A 21,332-nucleotide genomic window follows, 5' to 3' on the forward strand; every position below is an offset into this window, starting at 1 on the left:
TGCACTACAAAGGTACTTGCTGGTCTCCAACAGGAGGGAAACCCTTTCGGTTGACTGACGGTTCCCAGGCCCTTTGTTACCCTCAAAGGGCGTATGACAGGACTCAAGCCCTCAGTAACAGGTACTGCTCTGACTCTCCTGAAGTCTCCACAGTGGAGTAAAGTCCTTCCCAGGTGTTTGCAATCTCTATTAAAAAGGATTTCTTGGCTTATACTGCACAAAGGAAGCCTTCCATTGGTAGAGCAGCAATCATGTTGGGGAACGGGGAATGCCCTTTGGCTACTGTCGAAACAGTGTGTGGGGGTTCCAGTAGAGATGGGCCGGCCTGACCGCGGAGAGCCAGGTGAGGACGTGGCACAGGGTGTAAGGGGAGGAGAGGGCAGGCTACAGGACGCAAAGTAGCCCTCATAGGAGGCTCAAACTCAGCAGCCCAGGGCTCAGCCCCGCTCCACCCACGGCGACATTCTGTAGCCGCTCCGCGGACCGCCGCCTTACCGGGAGGAACAACCACATACTACACCGGTTTCCCGCTCTTTCTGTGCGTGAGGCGGCACGGCCTGGGGCGCTCCGGCCGCCGGCCCGCCCCTCCGTCTGCGGCCCCGCCCGCTGCTCCTCCCGCGGCCGCGCGGCGGCGCCCCGGGGGTGCCTGAGTCCTGGCGGATCGCCCGGCCTTCACTCGCTGGTTCGGTCGCTCGCCCGACCGCTCGCCCGCCAGCGGGAGAAGCGGCGATGCTCATGGCGACGTGGCGGGGCGCCCTCGGTCTCGGCCTCCTCTGCCTGCTACCGGCGGCCGGTGAGCGCGGGGTGCCCGCTGCGGGGCGAGGGGTGCTGGGTGCCGCAAGCGGGAGGGGGCCCCGGCCTCTTTCTGAGGCGGCTTTGGGGTCTCCTGCCGGCCTCCTCCGCGGCCGGGGCTGCGTCCCCCGGGGAGGCCCTGCCGAAGCCCTCGGCATGGGGGAGCCCCTGGCCTCGAGCAGAGACCCCTCTCAGCTCAGCCAGCCAAGCGGTGGTGGACGCGTCCCGCCCACGCTGGGGCGAGGGCCGACATGGCCCCCCAAAACCACACGCCCTGGCCCCGGTGCCAGCCCTCACCCCAGCGCGGAACAGTGGTTTTGGTGCGAATTGGGTTCACTGAGAGAAAAGTTACACTAAAAGCGAGGTAGATTTGTGTTGATACCGGTGTGCGTTGTTAGACAGGAGCAATTAGTGCCCCAATAACAGCTGCGTAGACCCCCCTAATGAATGCTGTCTACTGGTAAACCTAAGGTAAGACTCTTGAGGGAGAAACAATGTATCACAAAGTGGCTGCCGGGTACTCTTGACACATCCCATTAAAAGCCTTCACCTTTTTACCCCCCTACACTGTAAATTTTAGCCTTTTAGGGCAAGATAATATAATTACTTAGGTGTTAAGTGAGGGTATCGCATGAACAGCACTGCTTATATAAACTCATTTGATAATTGAGTTCATACGTAGCTACCAGATGGTAACATTGATAACTGGGTTTTTTTCAGCAGCCCTATCTCTAACTATCTTGTTATTGTGCTTAAAGGATGGAGTATGTGGTCTTCCCCAACTTTGTCATGTGATGAGAAAAAGCAGATGTGATCATAGGACTTATCAGGTGAAGTCTCAGAAAAGGAGAAGCGTTCTTGATACTGTATGTATCAGTGGTGTCACTTTATCTGATGCATCAAATTCTGCACAGACATACTGGAAGGATAAATGTGATCTTTAGTGGATATGCAAGAGGACATTTAACTTGGTCAGAGTAGTAAAGGATTGCAGTTTGTCTGAGGGCTGAGCTAAAGCGTGACTGAAATGGTCAGAGGAATAGAAACCAGCTGGCTGCAGCATTTATCACTGAAAACTGTAATGATACTCTTGACAATGATTCTTCTTGGGAAATGCTTTTTGCTTAAGCTTTGAGAAGTATTTTTATGTGACCGTTGGAAGCTTTTAATGTGTCGTTCTTACATTGCAGTCATTCAGGCTTGAGAGGGCAAAGAGAGAGAGAAAACAGTATGTTAAGGAATGTAGCAGCCCAATGCAATGCAGTGCTGAAAACCATGGGATGTCCCTTAAGAAATCCGTCCTAGTACATGAACATCTCCATTTCCTTACCATTGTAGCTGCGCCAGTTGACGCTTGCCGTGGGAAGGCACCACTCGACCGATTTTAGTCCTAGGAATCTCTGGTTTATAACATCTCTGGTTTATGCTGTGGGTTAGCAGGATTAGGATTTTCCATGAAGTAAACAAAGTGACAGGTAGAAAACAACCAAGTCACGTGGAAATCCAAATCTACAGTGAATGCAGTTGTGTTGCATCTTTTGCACCAAGTCAAACATCTAGGAAAATTTAATATTTTCTTCTAACTGATCTTAGGGCTTGTGTGGGTTTTTTAACATATCTGGCTTTGAGTCTTTACAGTAATTTAGTAGCTACTAGAAGGTGTAGTGAAGAGAGAACATCTCGTAAGTATATTTGCGTGCAGTTTAGTCATTTATGTGTTTGTAAACAGTTGGGAAGAGCTACTTGATGAAGATGAGATACTTTGTGTGCAAGGAGTAAGTATTTGCCTTTGCTATACTCTAAAAGGAAATAATTGATTTTTAAAACCTAACCAAAATACTTGAAACATATTTAAATGTGAACCTAGGTGAGATGGTCAGTTTGAGAAAGAGACTTTATATGATTATTTCTTTAGTTACTAACTATGGGATTTTGACTTTTTTCAGTTTTGGGTGAGGATTGTCAGGCATATATTGATCGTCATGGCAAGGCACAACCTGCAAAATCCTGTCACAACTTCTGCTGTGGAGATTGCATGCATCAGTACTGTTGCTCTAATGTGTTCTTAAAATTTGATGAAGAACGACAATTTCAGTGTAATCTGCCTAATGGAAGGTACGAGGCAAACTGAATGTATGCAGAAGGTTATAATTCTATCATCAAATGACAAAACCACACAGTTTAATGGTTAAAGACTCACAAAGGGACCTTTCAGCTCTGTATCTGCCTCTATCAGGGGTCTACGTTAATGCATGTAACTTACCTGTACAATGGGAATAATGAGGTGGGCAAATTGATGCATGAACTGGTGTGTGTTTTCTTGAGCATTTTCAAATACTTTTACCCTATTTAATTTTTCTTTGAGCATAACAAAATTAATCTCTTTCTCTTTTTAGTGTACATTACCTTTCATAAGCATTTGGAACTTAGCGAGGTACTTGAATAAGTTGTAAATTCCATTTTTGAGATTGATTCTCTTACTACAGGACTTCTGACTCAAGCAATGTGAATTACATGCAGTTTTTTTCGGACCCTGATGATTACATTTCTTCTGGGCCCAGGTAAGCCATGCAAAGTCTCAGCTTTTAAAATTATATTTATTTAGAGGGTCTTCATTGTGTAATCAATACATGCCAATAGAAAATGAAAATAGAAATACTGATTTGTGTGTTAAGAATGTGGAGCACTCATGTACGTGTCAGAGTGTTTGAAGAAGTAGAGATGTGAGGAAGAGGTTAGATGCTGCTGTTTAGACTATAATGATCGCTGTATGTAATAGTCTGTATTCTTATTACTGAACGGGAGGTCATCCTCTAAAGCATTACCACACTTGCTCTATACTCTTTGATACTGACAGGTTAAGTCCGTAGTGGCTCGGTAAGAGAAGCTGCTTTTGTTTGAAGTATCTCCTTGCTTTTTAGCATCTTTTGGACTTAGTTTTTATCAATATTTCTTGTTTTATTTAAATTAAAGGCAAAATAAATTCTTTTAAGTCTATGCATTGTATCAGGAATAGTGTGGCCAGCAGGACTAGGGAAGTGATCGCCCCCCTGTCCTTGGCACTGGTGAGGCTGCACCTCGAATACTGTGTTCAGTTCTGGGCCCCTCACTACAAGAAGGACAGTGAGGTGCTGGAGCGCGTCCAAAGAAGGGCAACGAAGCTGGTGAAGGGTCTGGAGCACGAGTCTTATGAGGAGCGGCTGAGGGAGCTGGAGTTGTTTAGTCTGGAGAAGAGGAGGCTGAGGGGTGACCTTACTGCTCTCTACAACTACCTGAAAGAAGGCTGTAGCGAGGTGGGGGTCAGTCTCTTTTCCTTCGTAACAAGTGATAGGACAAGAGGAAACGGCCTCAAGCTGCGCCAGGGGAAGTTTAGGTTGGATATTAGGAAAAACTTCTTCACCAAAAGGGTAGTCAGGCACTGGGACAGGCTGCCCAGGGAAGTGGTTGAGTCTCCATCCCTGGAGGTATTTAAAAGACAGGTAGATGTGGTGCTTGAGGACATGGTTTAGTGGTGGACTTGGCAGTGATAGGTTAACGGTTGGACTCGATGATCTTAAGGGTCTTTTCCAACCTAAACGATTCTATTATTCTATTGGTGATGCACAACGTTTCTATTTTTCATAGCGTGGAAGACTACAGAGAGAGGGCCAGGGTTAACTCTGAGCTATCAATGTTTGATATATCTGCATCAGTCTGACTGACGAGCGCTTCCAGGGCTCACGGGAAGGCGGGACCCGGGCCGCCCGCCGGCACAACAGCAGCAGCAGCAGCAGCAGCAGCAGCAGCAGCAGCAGCAGCAGCCCCGCCGCCGCTGCGGCGCCCAGTGAGGGGGCGGGGCGAGCGGCGTGACGTAGGCGGGGCCGGGGCCGGGACCGGGCGGCGGGCGCGGGGCGAGCGGCGGCGGCGAGCATGGGGTAAGCGGCGCGGCGGGGCGGGCGGGGGTCCGGGCGCCGGCGGGCAGGGCTCGCCCCGCCGCTGCGGCAAGCCCGGCTGGCCCGGGCAGGAGCGTGCCTCCCGCACCGGGGCAGCCCTTCTGCGCGGGCTCGGTAGCCTTTAGCGAGCGGGGCCGTGTCAGCGGGGTCGCCCCCGCCTCCTAGGAACGGCATGGTGCGGCGGGCACTCGGGCCGCGCTCGTTCTCTGGCATAGCTGAGTGGAGGTGCCCCGCGTTGTATAACCTATAGATGGGTCTTTCTGCATTCTATACGCGGCAGGAAGGAAGCCTCGCTAGAGGCACCTAATGGTAGCGCTGCCGCGGTGTACGCCAGGACATAGATGTGAAGAGGGTAAAGGAATGTCTTGGATCCTTGGTCTCTTTTGACCCAATAATCTTCTACAAGGAAAGGGTTGCTGTTACAAATATTTTGGAGGAGGGATGCCCCTTCTCTGCTAGGCTGATGGAGCTGTCTTGCATATCTTCTTCAAAGGTATGGTTCAACTGCATCAGGTGTGAGCCTCATCTTGCAATCAGCGTTCACTCTTGATGCATTTTTAGTAGAAAGATATGAAAAAACCCTTCCATTTCCCATCTTTGGGCCTGCAGAGATATCGAATGCTGAAGTAATAAACGTTAAATATAAAGAATGTAATAAAAATATTTTTTCCATGTAAGGAAGCATAGTTATTAAAAAGCACAGAAAATGAAAGAGTATAGTCTTTTGAAAAACAAACAAACAAAACAAAAAAACCCCGCAGAATTGTTAAAGGAATTGTAACCAAGGGCCACAGTCCACAAAGGTGCATTTGTAAATGACAGAAAACATTCGGGAAGTAGTAGCTAAGTTGCTTTAATTATCTTTGTTTTCAACTATGGAATGTCTAAAAAGAGAATCATTGATGTCTCACCTTGAGAAAATGGGTTATTAGTGACTTCTCTTTTTCCTTTCAATTACATTACAGCTTTGAAAAATCAATGTGTTATGCAAAGGCCTAGACTTAACATCAAACTTACTTTCTGGTTAGGCAATTTTAATAGAAAGATGGTAGTTATTCACAGAAATATCGCCCTTGAAAAGCCACCCATATGTGACTCCAGAGGAAAACCACATCCCAGAAATTTCCAAAGTAACTAATGACTTTGGGTGTCCAATTTAGGGTGTTTCAACATCAGGAATGAAAGTGAGTAGGACTTTCTGTGACTGCAGTCAGTGGGATGCCAAGTAGGTTTCTGTTTCATTACAGACTTTGCCCAGGTTTTTGTGTGGTGTGTGTTGGGGTTTTTGTTTTTTGTTTTTTTTAACCAAGCAGTAAGCCATGTTCCTTCTGGAAGAGTTGTCCCTGGTTTCTGCCTGCAAGGTATACTGCACCCTCTCACTCCATGCCAATTTCTTTTAAAAGACAAGTTTTACATTGTTTCTTGATGACTATGTTTATTTAATACTTACTGCGCAGAGAGGAGGGCTGATGTCTGTTGAGAGATTTCTTTTTATCTCCCAGCAAGATGAGCATAGTCTTTGAGCAGTTTATAACAGGAGAGGCAACAAAGGGCAACTTTGTTTGCAACTTTCCTGAGTTGCAAATACTGCCTTTGAAGAGGTGATGGTTTCCTGGCATTAAGGGTCAGAAAACATTTACTTCCTCATTCTTCCATTGGGCTTATTCCTAGATCAAGTTACCACTCTGGAATATTGCTCATGAATCCTGGCTTTTTAAGAGAACCACCTCTCTGAGGGCTTATCACAAACCGTGTGTGGACTTGCCACTGGGCTGAGTGAGCTGGGGTTTCTATTCTCCCTGCTTGGAAAACCTTCCCCCATTACGCTCTAATTCTATAGGACAGTGTTAGGGAAGGGTTAGTGGTGGTATGTATGTTCTTTCTTGTCTTGTGTAGCTGAGGAGTTTTTAGTTTGCTTGTGCTTTTACTTTTTTTGCTGTGTTTATTCTGAGGTCTTCTCCAGAAGTGCAAGCAAAGTACCAATTTTTTAATAGGTTTCTTTTATTAGTATCCTTTAATATTAATATCTTTCAGTATTTAATATTGAATATCAAGTGCTGTTGAAGCAGGGGCGCGAGGCGCTTTGGGCAACCCTATTAAGTGCAGTTCACAGTGCAAGCAGTTCATGTCCTATAATCTTCTTTTGGACATTTTAAATACAATAAATGACATTCATTGGGGCATCTTAATAATGTACTTTGAAGTACTTGGTAGCATTGTGCTTCCCAGAACACTGCATTTGGAAGCAAATGGAAGCATTTTAGAGAAAGTATAAAGTCAGCATTAACTTTTCAGATTCAGGCTTTTTCTATTGGTGATCAGTCCTTAAAGATCATTCGGAGCTTTTAGGTCAGAGCATAGACATAGGTTTTGTATCACTGAACTTGTTAAATTTGCCACCGTTTTTCCTTGCATGTAAGATGACCAAATGCAATTTCTACAATTTCTGCTGCTAGTGAATGCATTGTGGCAAGGATTCACTACTGGAAGGTGTTTCACTTTTTTTTTTTCTTTTTAATTGGATTACTGAATTTTCCCCTGCTTTTCTCTGGTTTCAAAGATGGATTGTGAGTAGTAAGGTTAATGTAGTTGTTTTTCCCCTTTCATTCTGCAGTACATAGTAGTATAGCTTTAAGAAACTGCAGAAAGCAGAGCACTGATTCACTGGAACAGCAGTTGTCATAATTTGCATTGGTAACATGGTTATTTAGCCTTGGTATGCCAATTTTCCAATAGTGACCCTTACTGGAAAAGGAAATTAGATGATTCACATCCACAGTTCAACTAATTGTGAAATATTTGAATGTTTAAGGGGGTGGAGCAATTCAGAACATCTGTATCAGAGTTACAGAAGAAAATAATGTAGTTGGGGCAGCTGATGTCAGTCTTTTTGAATGGAAACAAAACTTCAAATTGTCTTTGTACACAGTTAACTGGACTCTGTTTCTGAATTAATTTCTGCCCTGAAGTTACAGCAGATTGTGTAACAGATACAGTAATGCTTGAGAAAAGGCTGTTCATCCTGATGTGATGAGAAGAGGGAGGCAGAATGACGGTCTTCCTGGGAAGCCTCAGCTGGCAGAGACAGCACAGCCTTGTTAGACTGGGGATTTGCTCCTTCGGGTTTTGTCATGGGCTGATCAATGTGTTGTCTTGTGACTTGGTTCTCCTTTTGTGAGATGGAGAAAATCCATGTCATTCTGCCTGCCTTGAAATGGAGCACCTGCAATAGTCTGCTACATGCATAAGCTGGCAAAACCAGTGAATTTCTAACTGTAGAACGTGTGATTACCCTAATTTGGTGTCTCTCAATTTAGATGTTTTTAAGCATATGCTTTCTCCATAGATAAGGTAAAAAACACTGTGATGTCGAAGTATATCCCATTTCTCTTTCTTCGCCCCATCACTATCAGGGACTTCAGTTCACACTTTACAGTGTATTTGGATGCTCCAACATCTGTAATAGGTTGCCAATAGTAAGAAAATAAATTAGGAAGATGATTCATTGAAAAGAACTTTTAGAAATGTAAGCAGTCTCTAGTTAATGAGCAGAGGATTTCTTTTCCAGTACTGGTCCTCAATATTTTCTGTAATAAATGAGTTAAACTGCATACAGAGCCCTTTCTGTAAGGCTTGCATTCAGACACAGGCTAATCTCAGCAAGGAGTGTAAGCTTCTTGTCTAGAAACAGTTGAGATTTGGATTTGAAGCTATATAAAAAATTGTTCTATGCTTTTTACTAGCCTGAAAAGTAAGTACAAGCTTGCACAATTTGTAATTGTAACTTGCATTATAGAGCATTTGGTTTTGTGTTCACTGTATTCTCAGTGAAGAAGCTACTTAAAGCTGACAAAGCAGTTGTGAGTTGCCATTAATGATTTCTCAGGTGCCTTCTTCAGGCAGTGGGCTTAATGCTCATGCAGGTTCATTTACTCTGAAACTAAGACGGAAGGAGAGATTGAAAAATGCTGTCCTGGCTCAAGAGGCAGATGTGCACAGTTGGGTTAGCGTGCTCTCCTAACTACAGAAGACTGTTTCATGGCAAAAAACAAGACAACCTGGCCTACACATGCAAAGACAGTAAGATTAATCATTTGGATTATGTTCAGGAGTTCATTTTTCTGTGGGTGTGTAATTCATTGACTGTATGTACTTACTAGGGTAGAGTGTTCCCTCTTCTAACTCTGTGGGCTTTGCTGTGCCTTTACACAGTGTAACTCTGAAAACAGTAAATTTTTAACATATAGGTTGACTCTGGAGAGAGCTTGTCAAAGCAGCTGCAGGCAGGTAACCCTCAGGGAAGTGTCCTGTAGCCTGAGAAACAAAGAATCCTTCCTTGAAAACATGGTTAAAAGACCATGATTGTTATTTAGTAGGATCTATGAAAGTTTGAGCATGTGGGTTCCAAAGCTAGCTCTAACTCTGCCGTTTCATATACTTCCATGAAATAGCCATGGCCTGAGGTGTAGCAAGATGTATTTAGATAGATTGTGTTGTAGATCTATTATGGGAAGAGGAGAATAGATGTATTGTTATGGGAGGAGGACAATGTCCTTAAAATGCCTGGCCTTTTAAAACTGCAGTTGTAGTGTCTTCTGTGAAATGAACAAATTAGTTTAATTTCAGGAAATTTGCAATTGTGCAAAGATTGGTCTTTTGAAAAGGTTATTTTTATTAAAAAAAATTTATACCATTCATTTTTAATGTGATAGTCCTCTCCATGTTTGCTAGCATGATCTTTGGCTCTCAATTTCACTGAGAGGTAAACTTAAAAACTTCTCTTTTTTTTTTTTTTTTTTTTAAGTTATGGAAGGAACCAGTCATCAGAGCCACTTTTGTGACTTTTTTATGAAGGTCTTGTTAATGATGAATACCATTCAAAAGGAGAAGTAGTGGTCAGCCAGATGTGACCTCTACTGCAGAGGTCTCTCCTTATTTGTGCAATGATAGGTTTTCCTTCATGATCCTCATTGTGCTGGATGAGTAATACTTCTCCCAAAGAGAGGGAGAGTGAGGCAGCATGTCAGTTCATAGTAGTATAGGATAATTAATTTACCTAATTTAAACTTTGCTCCTGCCTGAACACAGTGTTTCTAACTTTTATATATGTGATGACATATGAGTAATGTGCGTAGAGAAAAAGGTGTGTTTCATGTAAGAGCTGGGTTATATGGTAAGCAAAGATGGTGGGTGTAACCTAGTCTAAACTTTCTTTGATTGCAGTTTCAGTGTGTTTGGTAAGTCATACACTGAATTACAATTTGCCAGAAAAAATCCTTTTTAAAAAATTTCATTTAAAACTTTAACTCTTTAGCCAAATTAGTTTCTAATTAGTTGCTTAAATCTGCTTTGTAGAATTAGTATGGTATTGGCAGTAGCAAATTCATAGTATTGCAGTTGTTTGTGTGGGGAAAATTTTCTGTGGTACTTAATTTTTTTTTCAGTTAAACTTGTTCTATCAATTCAGTTAACCATTTCAGAAAAATCCCTCCTGTTGTCTTTATGTTGGTCCCAAATTTGAATTAGGGTGGGGGGTAACATCCTGTATCGTTTAACTGGGACCCTAATGGTAGGAGGGGAATTGACTTACTTTGTTTGCCTTAAATATCTGTGCCTGTAATCAATCTACATTCTCTTTTTGCCACTAAAGGAGCATTTTATGTTTATTTATCATCTGTAGAAGCAAGTGGTTTGTATTGTGTTTAAGGACAGTTTTTAATGCTAAGGGTCAAATGGACTTGTCTGAAATTGTCTTGTGACCTGCATGAAGCTGCAGTGTTACTTCTTGCACTGTTGATGAAAGACTTTAGTCCCTCTGAATGCAGCTCTGACTTTTTCCCTTCTTGTTACATGCATATTTTTAATGTGCTAGTTACCTATAGCAATTATTCTCAAATGTCTACAAAGTGTACAATAGTAGATTTCCTGGGAAACTTCCCTGGAAAATTGTCTTTTTAGTGTGCATTACAAAGGAATTTATGTAAATAGACATATTTAGTGCAAGTGAACTGTTTATAGACCAAGAAGAGATGCTTGTATACATCTTCTATAATAGCCTGTTGGATCCAGGTGTCAGATGTCTGAGTAAAACCACAGGCTCCAGGAAGTTCCCTCCCTGCCACTTTCTTGTATAGGCTGTTTAAGATTGTTGCTTAAGGTTGTGCTGAACCTGTTACATGTTGCTTGAAAAAAATAGAGAAGTTAGTGTCTTTTTAAAAAGTAGTAATTAACTTTACTTCCATAAGGTCTCTGTGTATTAAATAAAAGTTTATTATTTTGGGCTTAAAGTAACTCACATCAGCTTCCTATTTGAACAAATAGAAAAAGGACCCATTCAGTACATACTTAGCAAACTTTTTCTCAAAAGACTCTTGCATTCTTTTTCTATAACACTTTTGCAGTTGCAGGGCTTCTTGGCTTACTGCGGCATTATTGTTGTTGCTTTAGTATTGGCTCTCATGCCAGAGCTGGTTTGGCTGATGCAAAGGGTCAGTGGGCTGTGCTCAGCTATGTAGGCTTGTCCTGACTTCAGGAACGTAGCTCAGGGTTGTTTAGACTGCAGGTAAGCAGAGGTGTCCCAAGGATTGCTTTGGGGGGCTCCTGCTGCAAACTTTCCATAGTTCTTTCTGGGTACCCCCAAAAAGAAGGAAAGTTGTGATAAGCTTTAGTGGTTTTCGGTGGCAGTTAATCTGCATCCATGCTAGAGCAGTTTAGCAGTTTAGAATTAGTGATGACTTGAGTTGGTACCACACTGATGGGTTAGCCAAAATGAAATTATTTTCTTTACGTTAAGGAGCTGTACGTGGGCAGGACCATAGGAGGGACATTCTCAAGTGCTAACTTGAGTTAACATTTGTCTGAAAGACAAATGCAGACATCACAGTTTCAGTCCACACTTCACTGCACTGCATAGCTTACAAAATGACTTAGCAGTTACTCAAATCTGCCAGTCTGATGAAACTGTTGAGATCTCATAATTGTGAAACCATGCTATTCAGGCTAAGTCTTGAGTTGCCTGTGGCCCACCACAGGAATCACTGGGCCCTTGTTTCTTAGACACTTCTTGATCATGTAGAGATCTTGTTTTGGGGAGGTGGCGCTTGGGTAAAATGATTGGAGCAGGCCATGGCTGACACCAGCAATTAGTGTGATTGCACCCAGACTGTGAGGCTTAACTTACGTGGTGTATATTTTGATTGTCTGCATGGGCTGAAGCTCCTGTGGGCCAAAACCCAGCTGTGCGAAAATAGGCTGGTCAGTCTATCAAGTATTAAAGTCACGTTAATGTTTTCCTGCGAGTATTAACCTCACGAAGTTTGCTTTTTGTGTAATAGTAAATGGGGGTTTTTTTGAGTCTCTAGTAAATTGGTTCTTATGTTTTGAATCTTCGTGCTAAAATATTAAACCGAGGAAGTGTGTTGTTTGTAAAAACTAATCCCTCTGAAAGACTCTTGGGAAGTCATATTGCTTTATCTTTTTAAAAATAATTTTTAAAAAAGTTTGTCCTTTATTTTCCTGCTAAGCTTTGGAGGCAGTATGTGGCATTGTATGGCTGTTACTAAAATGTTGGATTTAGGAAAGCATCTTAGTCTGGGGACTTGTTTGGTCATGCCCTCTACCTGAGTCAGTGCAAGTTTGGACACTTACCATTCTGTCACATTTCTGGGAACTGTATCCTTTTCTGGAGCAGTAAAGAATATGTGTATACTCTTTTTTTTTTTTTTTTTTTTGGACTTTTAGGAATGACGTAAATTATCTTCTGAAGTCTTTCTAGACCACCCTGTGTTCAGCCATAACTTGGTATTTGTAAATGTTCATTTTTAAAACCAGTCATGCCTTTGAAAGGGCCCTGCCAACATGTTTCTTGTAGCATGCAACAAATCTTGGAATAGATTAAAACTTGCGAAATAAATAGGCTGCTTAAACTAATTTTTCAGAACTAGGTGGTCTTGTTGTTGTTCATTTGGGTATTTTTTCTTTTTTAAAGACAAAAGTTGCAGTGCGTCCCATTGTCATGAATGCATAGATATGCAGAAACTTTCTTTACAGCAGGGCTTACCAAATGTGCCAACTTCAGTGATTCAAACTATTAAGGAGGTTTAAAAATATGTTGCTGGAATTGAAACTTGGATATTTTAAAAGGCCTTAAATACACTCAAAGCATTTTACATTTTTTTTCCACTTAACAGTATTTAAGATTGAGATCTCCAATATGAACAATAACTGCCTTGAGAATTAACTTCTACAAATAGTACTATTTACATCCTGTGTTTGATTGTCACATTTTAGTATGTCCATTGTGTCTCATTCCGTACCAAAAGGGGTAAAACAGGCACTAATCACATAACTCCCTTTACGTGAACTGATACATATTTTGAATAATTGAACAACCTTAAAGGTAAGGTGAGTCTGCGAGGTATACTTATTACACATACAATTTAGTGCTTCCCAGAGGTGAGAGAATAGGGGTAGAAGTGGAGTAGGGCAAGGAAGGAGAGAGGTGGTAGTAGCAAAGGGCAGGGCGTTGTCTCTTCATATTTACTTCCCCATGGATTTTATGAGAAGTTGCAGTTTATTGTTGCTGCAGTAAAACTGCTATTAGGTTTGGTTTTGTTCTCAATTTTGTTTTCTATTAAATTATTGGCAAAAGTTAGCTTTTATGTGAAGAGAAAGAAGCAGGAAATGGCAGTGAATGAGCTCAAGCTGTTTATAACAGTGTGTGCTTTATTTGGAGACTATGGTATATATAATGTGGGAGTCTGGAAACCCGTGTTCAGACTGTGACGCCAGCAGAGCATTCGCATCTGGTGCTCTGGCCACCCTGATTTCTGTACTCTGACATTTGTTTGCAGAATGCAGGGGGTAAGGTGTGGGGTTTTTGTTTGGTTTGTTTGTTTGATTTTTTTTTTTTTTTTTGATTGTTAGTTTGTTTTGTTTGATTAACCATTTGGGCAAGAGTAAGCTACAATCCCTCATGTCTATTCTTTTTCATTTATGTATAATGCTAACAGTTGGTAATTATCATTTAATGTGAATATATTTTTTTTCGAAATATTTTCAGAGTCCTTTTAGACAGATTCATCAAGTGAAGGCAATTAAATGAAGCAATAGTTTTGTTTAAGAAAGGAGCATAGGCATTCTGGAGTTAGCACGCTGCAAAGAGTCTTTATACAGTGTCTGGAATGTCTTGTCTCCTGAAGCTTAGATGGTTCACTGAGTAAAGTATGCTGAGCACCATTCTGGCCTCACTTGAGTAACATCATCTATTAGCAGTAGCCTTCCTGCACTTGTTTTTCAGTAGTTTTACTAGTGCGATATTACTGAATGTTCAGGAAAAAGTGCTCAGGGCAGTACTCCTTGGGCAGTAAGAGGACAGACATTATTACAGTAAGGTGGTGCCTGACCATTCAGATATTCCAAGAGAGTATTGCTAGTTTTGATTATCAATAGAAATTGTTAGAAAAAAATTATTTTTTAAGAGCTCCAGTGTTGAAAGAGGGTGTTGATGCCGTGAGTTGCAAGTTCATAGCACATGCTGTTTTGTTTTCTGTAAATGTCATGCTACCTTCTGCTGTTTCAAGACATTAGTCTGCACGAGCCCAAGCACTGGCAGGGAAATTATGCTTCTGCTGTGAAGTAGGTGATAAAAATGCCTACAGTAATCCAGTTGGGTACACTCCTTAGAAGACTCTGGGGAGAACTAACTCCTGTCTGTTATTTCAGTCACTGGGCTGTTTCTGAAGGCTTATAATTTTCGTCTGTAGTAATCACACAGTATTTCAGTGGGTAGAACTGAATCACAGTGTTTACACACACAAACACAGAACTGCACTCTAAAGTGTATACACCTGACCCACCTGTACTTTAAATATGTGTCTCCATTTAGCTCTTTAAAAGATGTATGCAAAATGTCATCATGCCGCGGTTGTGTCATTTTAGCAAAGATGCAGACAAATGATGAAAATGCATAGGGTGTCTCTAACAACTTGGTGAAAATAAGGATATGGTGGGTTTTTTTCCCCTGAGCTTTGCTTTTGTTGCTTTCCTTATTAGAGGTAGTAAATACACAATGAGATATGTGCTTCAGTGAGCAGAAAACTTTATTAAAAATAAGCAAATGGAGCCCATGCTTCAAACTGACCAGTGTTTATCTGTTTGTGACCAGCTTGGCTGCAGATGGGCTTGTGCTGTTTTCTCTCTTGTCATATCGGAACTGAATTTGGTCGTGAAAGATGGGAGCTCTCTGCCAGTTTCCTGCTGTGCTAGTTTATTTATGATGAGTAGATGTTTCTCCACTTTTTCTGTTTACTCCATTTCTTAGGTTTCTTTGATTTTTGCCCAGCCTTTGCTGAAGTTCAAAGAGGTTCATTGTCTGTAGAAGTGAAGAATTTTAGTTGTCTTTGTCAGGCCTAATCTTTTTCCTTGACACCAGCATTTCTTTCCTTAGCATAGGAAAGAAACTTTTGCTTTCACTAGCAAAAAAGTTTGGTTGGTTGGTTGTTTTTTTTCCTTCTTTACTGGGGAAGAAGCCGGAGGAAGAACCTAGAAGATTCTTTTCCTTTGTTGTCTCTGCTAATGTTGCTTGGTAATAATTGTGTGTAATGGAAATGTGAACGTCCCTAGTGAGAGAGCTTTTTCAGGGTTGATACAGAAGTGGGAACAAGAGCAGGGAAAATGCTATTGGCACTCCACAAGTAGCAATAATTGTAGTTAACGTCTGTCGTCCTGCAGTTTCTAGAGGTGTCCATAGATATTCACAGGCATTCGTGCTGTTTCTTGTGAATATTGCAATCAAAATGGTTAAGTCTAATGCATGAATCCATTGCGCACACTTCTCTCTCTTTCTTCTCTAGTGTATATATGAATTTATATAATAAGTATCTAGTAAGGACCCTGTACAATTAATCTAAATTCCACAGATCACTCTTAAATCTAATCCATTTCTGCATACACAAGTATTTGGCTTCTGTTTTCAAACTAACTTGATGTATGTTTGCTGTTGGCCTCACGACCTGTGTTTCAGGATGCGGTATCATTGTGCATGTTTGTCTTCGCCCCCCTCGCCTTGAAACTGGGTTTGTATCTTCTTTTTTTATACCAGGCTTGAAAGAAATGGGATTTTTGGATGGAGATGAGCTGGCTGTGAACTTACTGTGCTGAAGTGAAACTAATGCTCGTGAGGATGGGGGGAGCACTTAAAAGCGGCATGGTTAGGAATGCATTTGCATGTGCAAGTCGGCATATGAAAAACATTCTGTAAAGGTGCAAATAAACGTGACAAAGCACACATGCATCTTTACGTCTTGCAGCTGTGTTGCAATCATCTGTTTGCGTTCCTGGCAGTGTTTCTGACGTGACTTCTGGGACTTCAGGAGGCTGCAGCAGTTCCTGCTTCCTGTTTTACATGTAAATGCTTAGGGGCAGTGGCCGTAGGCAATCCACAGTATTAGATTTAGTACTTGAGGAGTAAATCCATAGTGTTGTATTTAGTACTTCACAAAATCAGTGCACAAGTTAGGTACAGTTAGATAAAACTGTTGCTCAGATTCTTGAAACAGATTTGACCCAAGGGTTTTTCTAGCTATTGCAGAAACAGAATAAAATTGATGGAACCTCTCTTAGGGGGAAAAACTGCATTTTAAATTAAACGTGTTTTATTTGTCAATGCTTATGTTCGGTGTCCGTCTTACCGAGGCTTAAGTTGCTCTGGAAGACTGAGGTGAGGTCTTCCAAATTTGGGCTACGAATAGAGCATTTTGCATTTTTTTTGTCAGTGAATTAACCTTACAGTGTCCTTGATACTCAAAAACAATTTTCACATTTGATGGCTGTTTGGTAGCCAAGCGAAAATTGCTGGAGGTTCTAGAGATGTGTCATTTTGTTTAAAGCTATTAACAGGAAACTGAGCAGGAACAAAACTAGAGAGTTCTGTAGCCAAAATCTCTACGAAGAAGCAAAAACAGGATGGATATAAAACCAGCTCTCTACTTGTTATTTTAGAGCTTGTGGTTCATTAAAACTGACTTCCTGCAATTGTTCCCAAAACTGATACGTGGTGCATTTTTTAAGAAATAAAAGTGCTGGAGACTTTGGCTTCTGTGAAAGAAGGGCTTTATTGATTACAGACAGTAGGAAATAGATCATGTGAATTAACACTTAAAAGGGAATTGTCACTGGGCATTTAATGCTTTACAACGTTACTTTTTCTTCCCTGTGTGGTAAACAGAACTTTATAAACAGTCATCTCTGGAAGCTTTACATCTGCCTCCATCATTTGGTACTCCTCGCAGAGGTTAAAGCTGGTGTAATCTTTGGCTTTTCCGTATGAGGTTTTGGTGGTTTAGGCAGTGTTTCTGTCTCCCGTAATGTAGCATAACATACTTGTTGTTGCAGTAAAGTTGGCAGAATTTCAGATCTTCCAAACCATGTGAAGTGTGCCTTCTAAAACAACAGTTTACGAATGCAACGGAACCTACCAAGAGTCTGCAGCATGGAGAGGTCTGCTCAGTACCGAGATTGTCTGGAGATTGGGTGTGAGAGGTCTTGTGAATGTGCTGTCACCCTGAAGTCTGGGGTGCTTCATTTCAGGCATGCCTACCTGTGTGTTCAGAGCAGTCAAGTAATGCTTGGAAAATCATATCATCAAACTAGTGATTTTGAAACCTTACTGCGGTAACCTTTTGGAATACATAAAGGGACACACAGTTGCACTGAAATAAGAAGAATCACAGTCACACTAAAATGAGAGGGTCCAAAGACTCATGGTTGGTCCTTTCCTTGTGCAGTGGAGCACACTCCTTGATAGGTGTTGGTCAGCTTCCACTGATGTAGCAGACCTGACCTCATATAGCACTGCATTTGACAGTTGTTTCTTACTGAAATGCGTGAAGCAGTAAGAGTGACAGATTGGAGGAGGAGCAATGTGTTTGCTACAGAAGGTTAGGTTAAAGAGTAATAAATTTGTGTGAAAGACTCTTACTACTTCTGGTGATATCTTTCTTGCAGTTTTGGAACCCTTGTTGCGATTGGAATTACTGTTTGTGCAGTGATTGCAATTACTATTATTCTGTGCCTCACCTGTTCATGTTGCTGTTTGTATAAAGCATGTCGAAGACCACGGCGTAAGTACCTGTGTATCTATTTTCTTTTTCACATCTTTGAACAAGACTTACTTTTTTTTTTTTCCACATTGGACAATTGTGTTCCTATAAAAGGTTAAAATAATCTTGCCTTACCTCTCTGCTACAAAAGTTGCAATACCTAAATGTTAAAAATAAGCATTTAAGTTGCCTCAGAATGTGAAGTTGCAGAGAGATAGTTTGGAATATTTTCTAAGCATTTAGAAGAAGTTCTTTTTCCCCACCTCCCCAGTGTGTGGATTTTGGTTTTTTTGAGGGGTGTTTGGGGTTTTTTTTTGGTTTTTTTTTTGTTTTTTTTTTTTGGTTTAGGTAAGCAGGGGATAGAACAAAATTTTAAATTTTTCCCAGTCTCTTAAAAATATACCTGAAAGATACACCAAAGGCCCAGGACTGCAACAGTGCAATCTTGAACAAAGTCTATAATTGTAGCATAAAGAGGAAGGAGATCTTGAAAATAAATTATTGGAGTTTATTAGAAAGTGTTAATAGTCCCTTATTCCAATAAGAGATATGAACCAATGATCCAACGTCAGCTCCTACAAAAATCGATGACTTAATGTGTATTTGCCTTTCTGACTGTTATTTACAGAAAGACATATTAACACATGAACGTATTGGTGTGTAGACAACATAAAAAAGGAAACTCATTTGGGTGATCATGGTAGGAAGCTCCGTACCTAATAAAGGAGATCTTTGTCACCTTAATCCTTAAAAGCAGATAACATTTAAAAATGAGCCGTTTTTCCAGTCTCATACCAAATGATAGATAACTTGGCTGCAGGGTTGAGTTCCTGATTTTTAAAGAGTCCAAAAAAAAAAAATTCTTTGCTCTTTGTGGTTGAGAAACAAGGAGATAAGTTGGCTGCTATCCCAGTATGTGAAGGCTCTCATTACCACTGAGATCAATGGAAGGATATTTAGAGGCATACAGTTCTAAATCTTTTGTGGAACTTTAAAAATGAAATTATTCAGATTTTGAAGTGAGAAATTGATCTTAAGAGAGGATGTTTTTTACATTACTGTTGTTGACTGTCCCAGGTGATCTCCTAGAACCACCAGCACTAACCATGTTCCTTCTGCTTGTTTGTAGCTGTTGTGACCGCTACTACTTCCACTACAGTGGTTCACGCTCCCTATCCCCAACAACAGGGAGTGCCACCCAACTACCCGGTAGCCCCGTATCAAGGATATCAGCCTGTGGCTATCCAGCCACAACCAGGCATGCCGGTAGCACCGTACCCTGCACAATATCCTCCCCCTTATCCCATGCAGCCATCAGGACCCCCAGCTTATCATGAGACGATGGCAGGTAAGGCAATGCTGAGTGTTTCTTCATCTCTTAAGTAGCTAAAGAGATAGTTGCATTGGAGCCAATCTTGTATTATTTACATTTATTATTTTCTATGACTATATTAATGTAAATGTAAACAAATTATATAAAACTGTAGTGATGGTGGATGCTGTAATTCACCCTTGCTGAAGTTTCCCCATCACCATTTCTGTGTTAAGCATTGCAAGAGGAGACGTGGCTGGAGCTGTACTGGCAAAGTTCGGTGGTATGTGGGACTATCAGTGGATCCAGTAGAATGTTTCACTAATTCAGTTGAAATTTCAAATTAAAATCAAAGTCTAGTTAACATATATATAGTAGTTGGGTGTTTCTACATACACTTTTCTAATTTAATATTTGCTAAATGTTTTAATCTATACACAGATGGCATTTTCTAGTAGTTCGTTGCTGTGTTTATGGAATAACAAGTCTCTGATCAACTTCAGACAAGCTTGCTGATGACTAGCAGTTAGAATTATCAGAAGCTTTTTCTTCTGCTTTTCTTCTTTCACAGCATTGTTTTCATGCAGCTTTATTCTTGCTATTACTAATTACCACTTCTGGTACTAGCTGTTCTCTGAACAATTGGCTCCTGGCTGCTCAGAGAGGCCAAAACTAGGCTGTTATCTGTCCGAGGATCTCCAAGCCCTCTTACAAACCACACTGTTCATCCTTCTAGGTAACAAGCAAAATATAGTCCTGAATAGTAGATAATGCCCTTAGAAAGTAACTCTTTCATGACAACTCAAGTATACAATGTCTGTTCATGGTCTTAAGCATTTGTAAACCAGTTAGAAGTTGTACATTAACAATGTGCAAACCAGCCCTGCATGTAAAAACACTAACTTGGCAGGCCTGTTGACTTTATCTTTCTGTTGTAAACTCTGAAGAAGCTGTGGTTTTTTATGGGATTACCCCAGAATGCTCTGGCTTCATCTTTATCATGTGAGGGAGCCAATAAACTACTCATCTTGCTTTTCCTACTCTCTGGTTTCTCAAACTGTTGCTGGTTTGTTAGTTCTTAAAATATTTTTTTTTTCTGGGAAAATCTCAAAGCAATTTCCATGTTGCCAGCTGAGAATGCCTCAGAGTGAGAGCTCTTCCCTTTATTTCTCTTGTCTATTAACCAAGGGGCAGTCTCTTAATTAGGTCACATGCAAGGGAGAGAATACCTTCTCTGTCACACAGGAGCCAAACCCACTCACTTTACAAGATCAGCAAAAGATAACTACACTTGTACGTTCCAGGGATCTGATCAGGTGCTGCGTTACTTGAACTAACTTGTGCTGTTCGGCAGGCTGGAAAATGAAGGTGCCACTTGAAAGCAGCTTGTCTCACACTACTAGAAAATAGGGATATCTTCTGAGTGATATACATCTAGTATATAAGTTAAACTCTTTAATGTGCTCAGTAGCAGTGGGATACTTTTTCCCTTTTATTTTAATTTTTTAACTAACTCTGTGACACTTACCAAGAAAACATTTTCCCTGAAGGAATCCTAAGATGCTTTCTCAAGTCCTTTCTCTTTTGCCCAGTGGTTTATTTTCACTTCTCAGCATACGATCAGGTATATCTGGTTGTTTGTGCATCTCTGACTTCCACTGGCTGTTTTTTTGGACTAAATCTGTTCCTTTTTTTTAGACTATGTTCTCCCCAAAGGCTAACCATGTGCTTGTCGCTGCCATAATACACATGTATACTCAAGCATCAAAAAAAAACAACCCGCAAAAACAAAGGTTTTTGTGATCTTACTTCTGAAATGCAGATGCTTTATGAGTTAGCACAAACTGTTCTCAAGTCCAATTAAGATGCTAGATAAGTTGAACCTCTTAACTGTGTGCTCAAAACAGAAGTTGCCATTATAGATGTAGAATTCAGAATGTAAATTTTACAAATATGTTTTTTTTCTTGTGTTTTGCTTTTGCAGCTGGTGCTGGAGCACCTTACCCAATCAGCCAGCCCCCTTACAACCCTGCTTATGTGGATCCTCAGAAGCCCACCTATTGAAAAGATCTTCTACTATGCTTCTGCATACAAAACTTTTTAAAGTATAATTTGTGCTGTTTACACCGTGCAACTGTAGTATATTTTTCTGGAAGACAGCAATCTTTTGTCTAAGTAAAGTGAAAGTTAATTCAG

At 41.1% G+C, this 21,332-nt stretch overlaps 1 protein-coding gene across 2 annotated transcripts; it reads left to right on the plus strand.

Annotated features, from left to right (window-relative positions):
- The first annotated feature begins 703 nt into the window (after positions 1–703).
- On the plus strand, positions 704–21,208 carry SHISA5 (shisa family member 5). Of its 2 annotated transcripts, XM_082322387.1 has the most exons (6): positions 704–793; positions 2,739–2,907; positions 3,279–3,353; positions 17,730–17,845; positions 18,954–19,172; positions 21,121–21,208. In XM_082322387.1, exons 1-6 carry the CDS (start codon positions 730–732, stop codon positions 21,198–21,200), a joined length of 723 nt encoding a protein of 240 aa, XP_082178513.1. In that variant the 5' UTR covers positions 704–729; the 3' UTR covers positions 21,201–21,208. The 2 variants fall into 2 exon arrangements, with proteins under 2 accessions (XP_082178513.1, XP_082178514.1); XM_082322388.1 differs by lacking the exons at positions 704–793; positions 2,739–2,907; positions 3,279–3,353 and adding an exon at positions 4,659–4,706.
- The last annotated feature ends 124 nt before the right edge of the window (positions 21,209–21,332 follow it).

This window comes from Platalea leucorodia (assembly GCF_965183815.1).
Source record: "Platalea leucorodia genome assembly, chromosome: 9".
NCBI lineage: Eukaryota > Metazoa > Chordata > Aves > Pelecaniformes > Threskiornithidae > Platalea > Platalea leucorodia.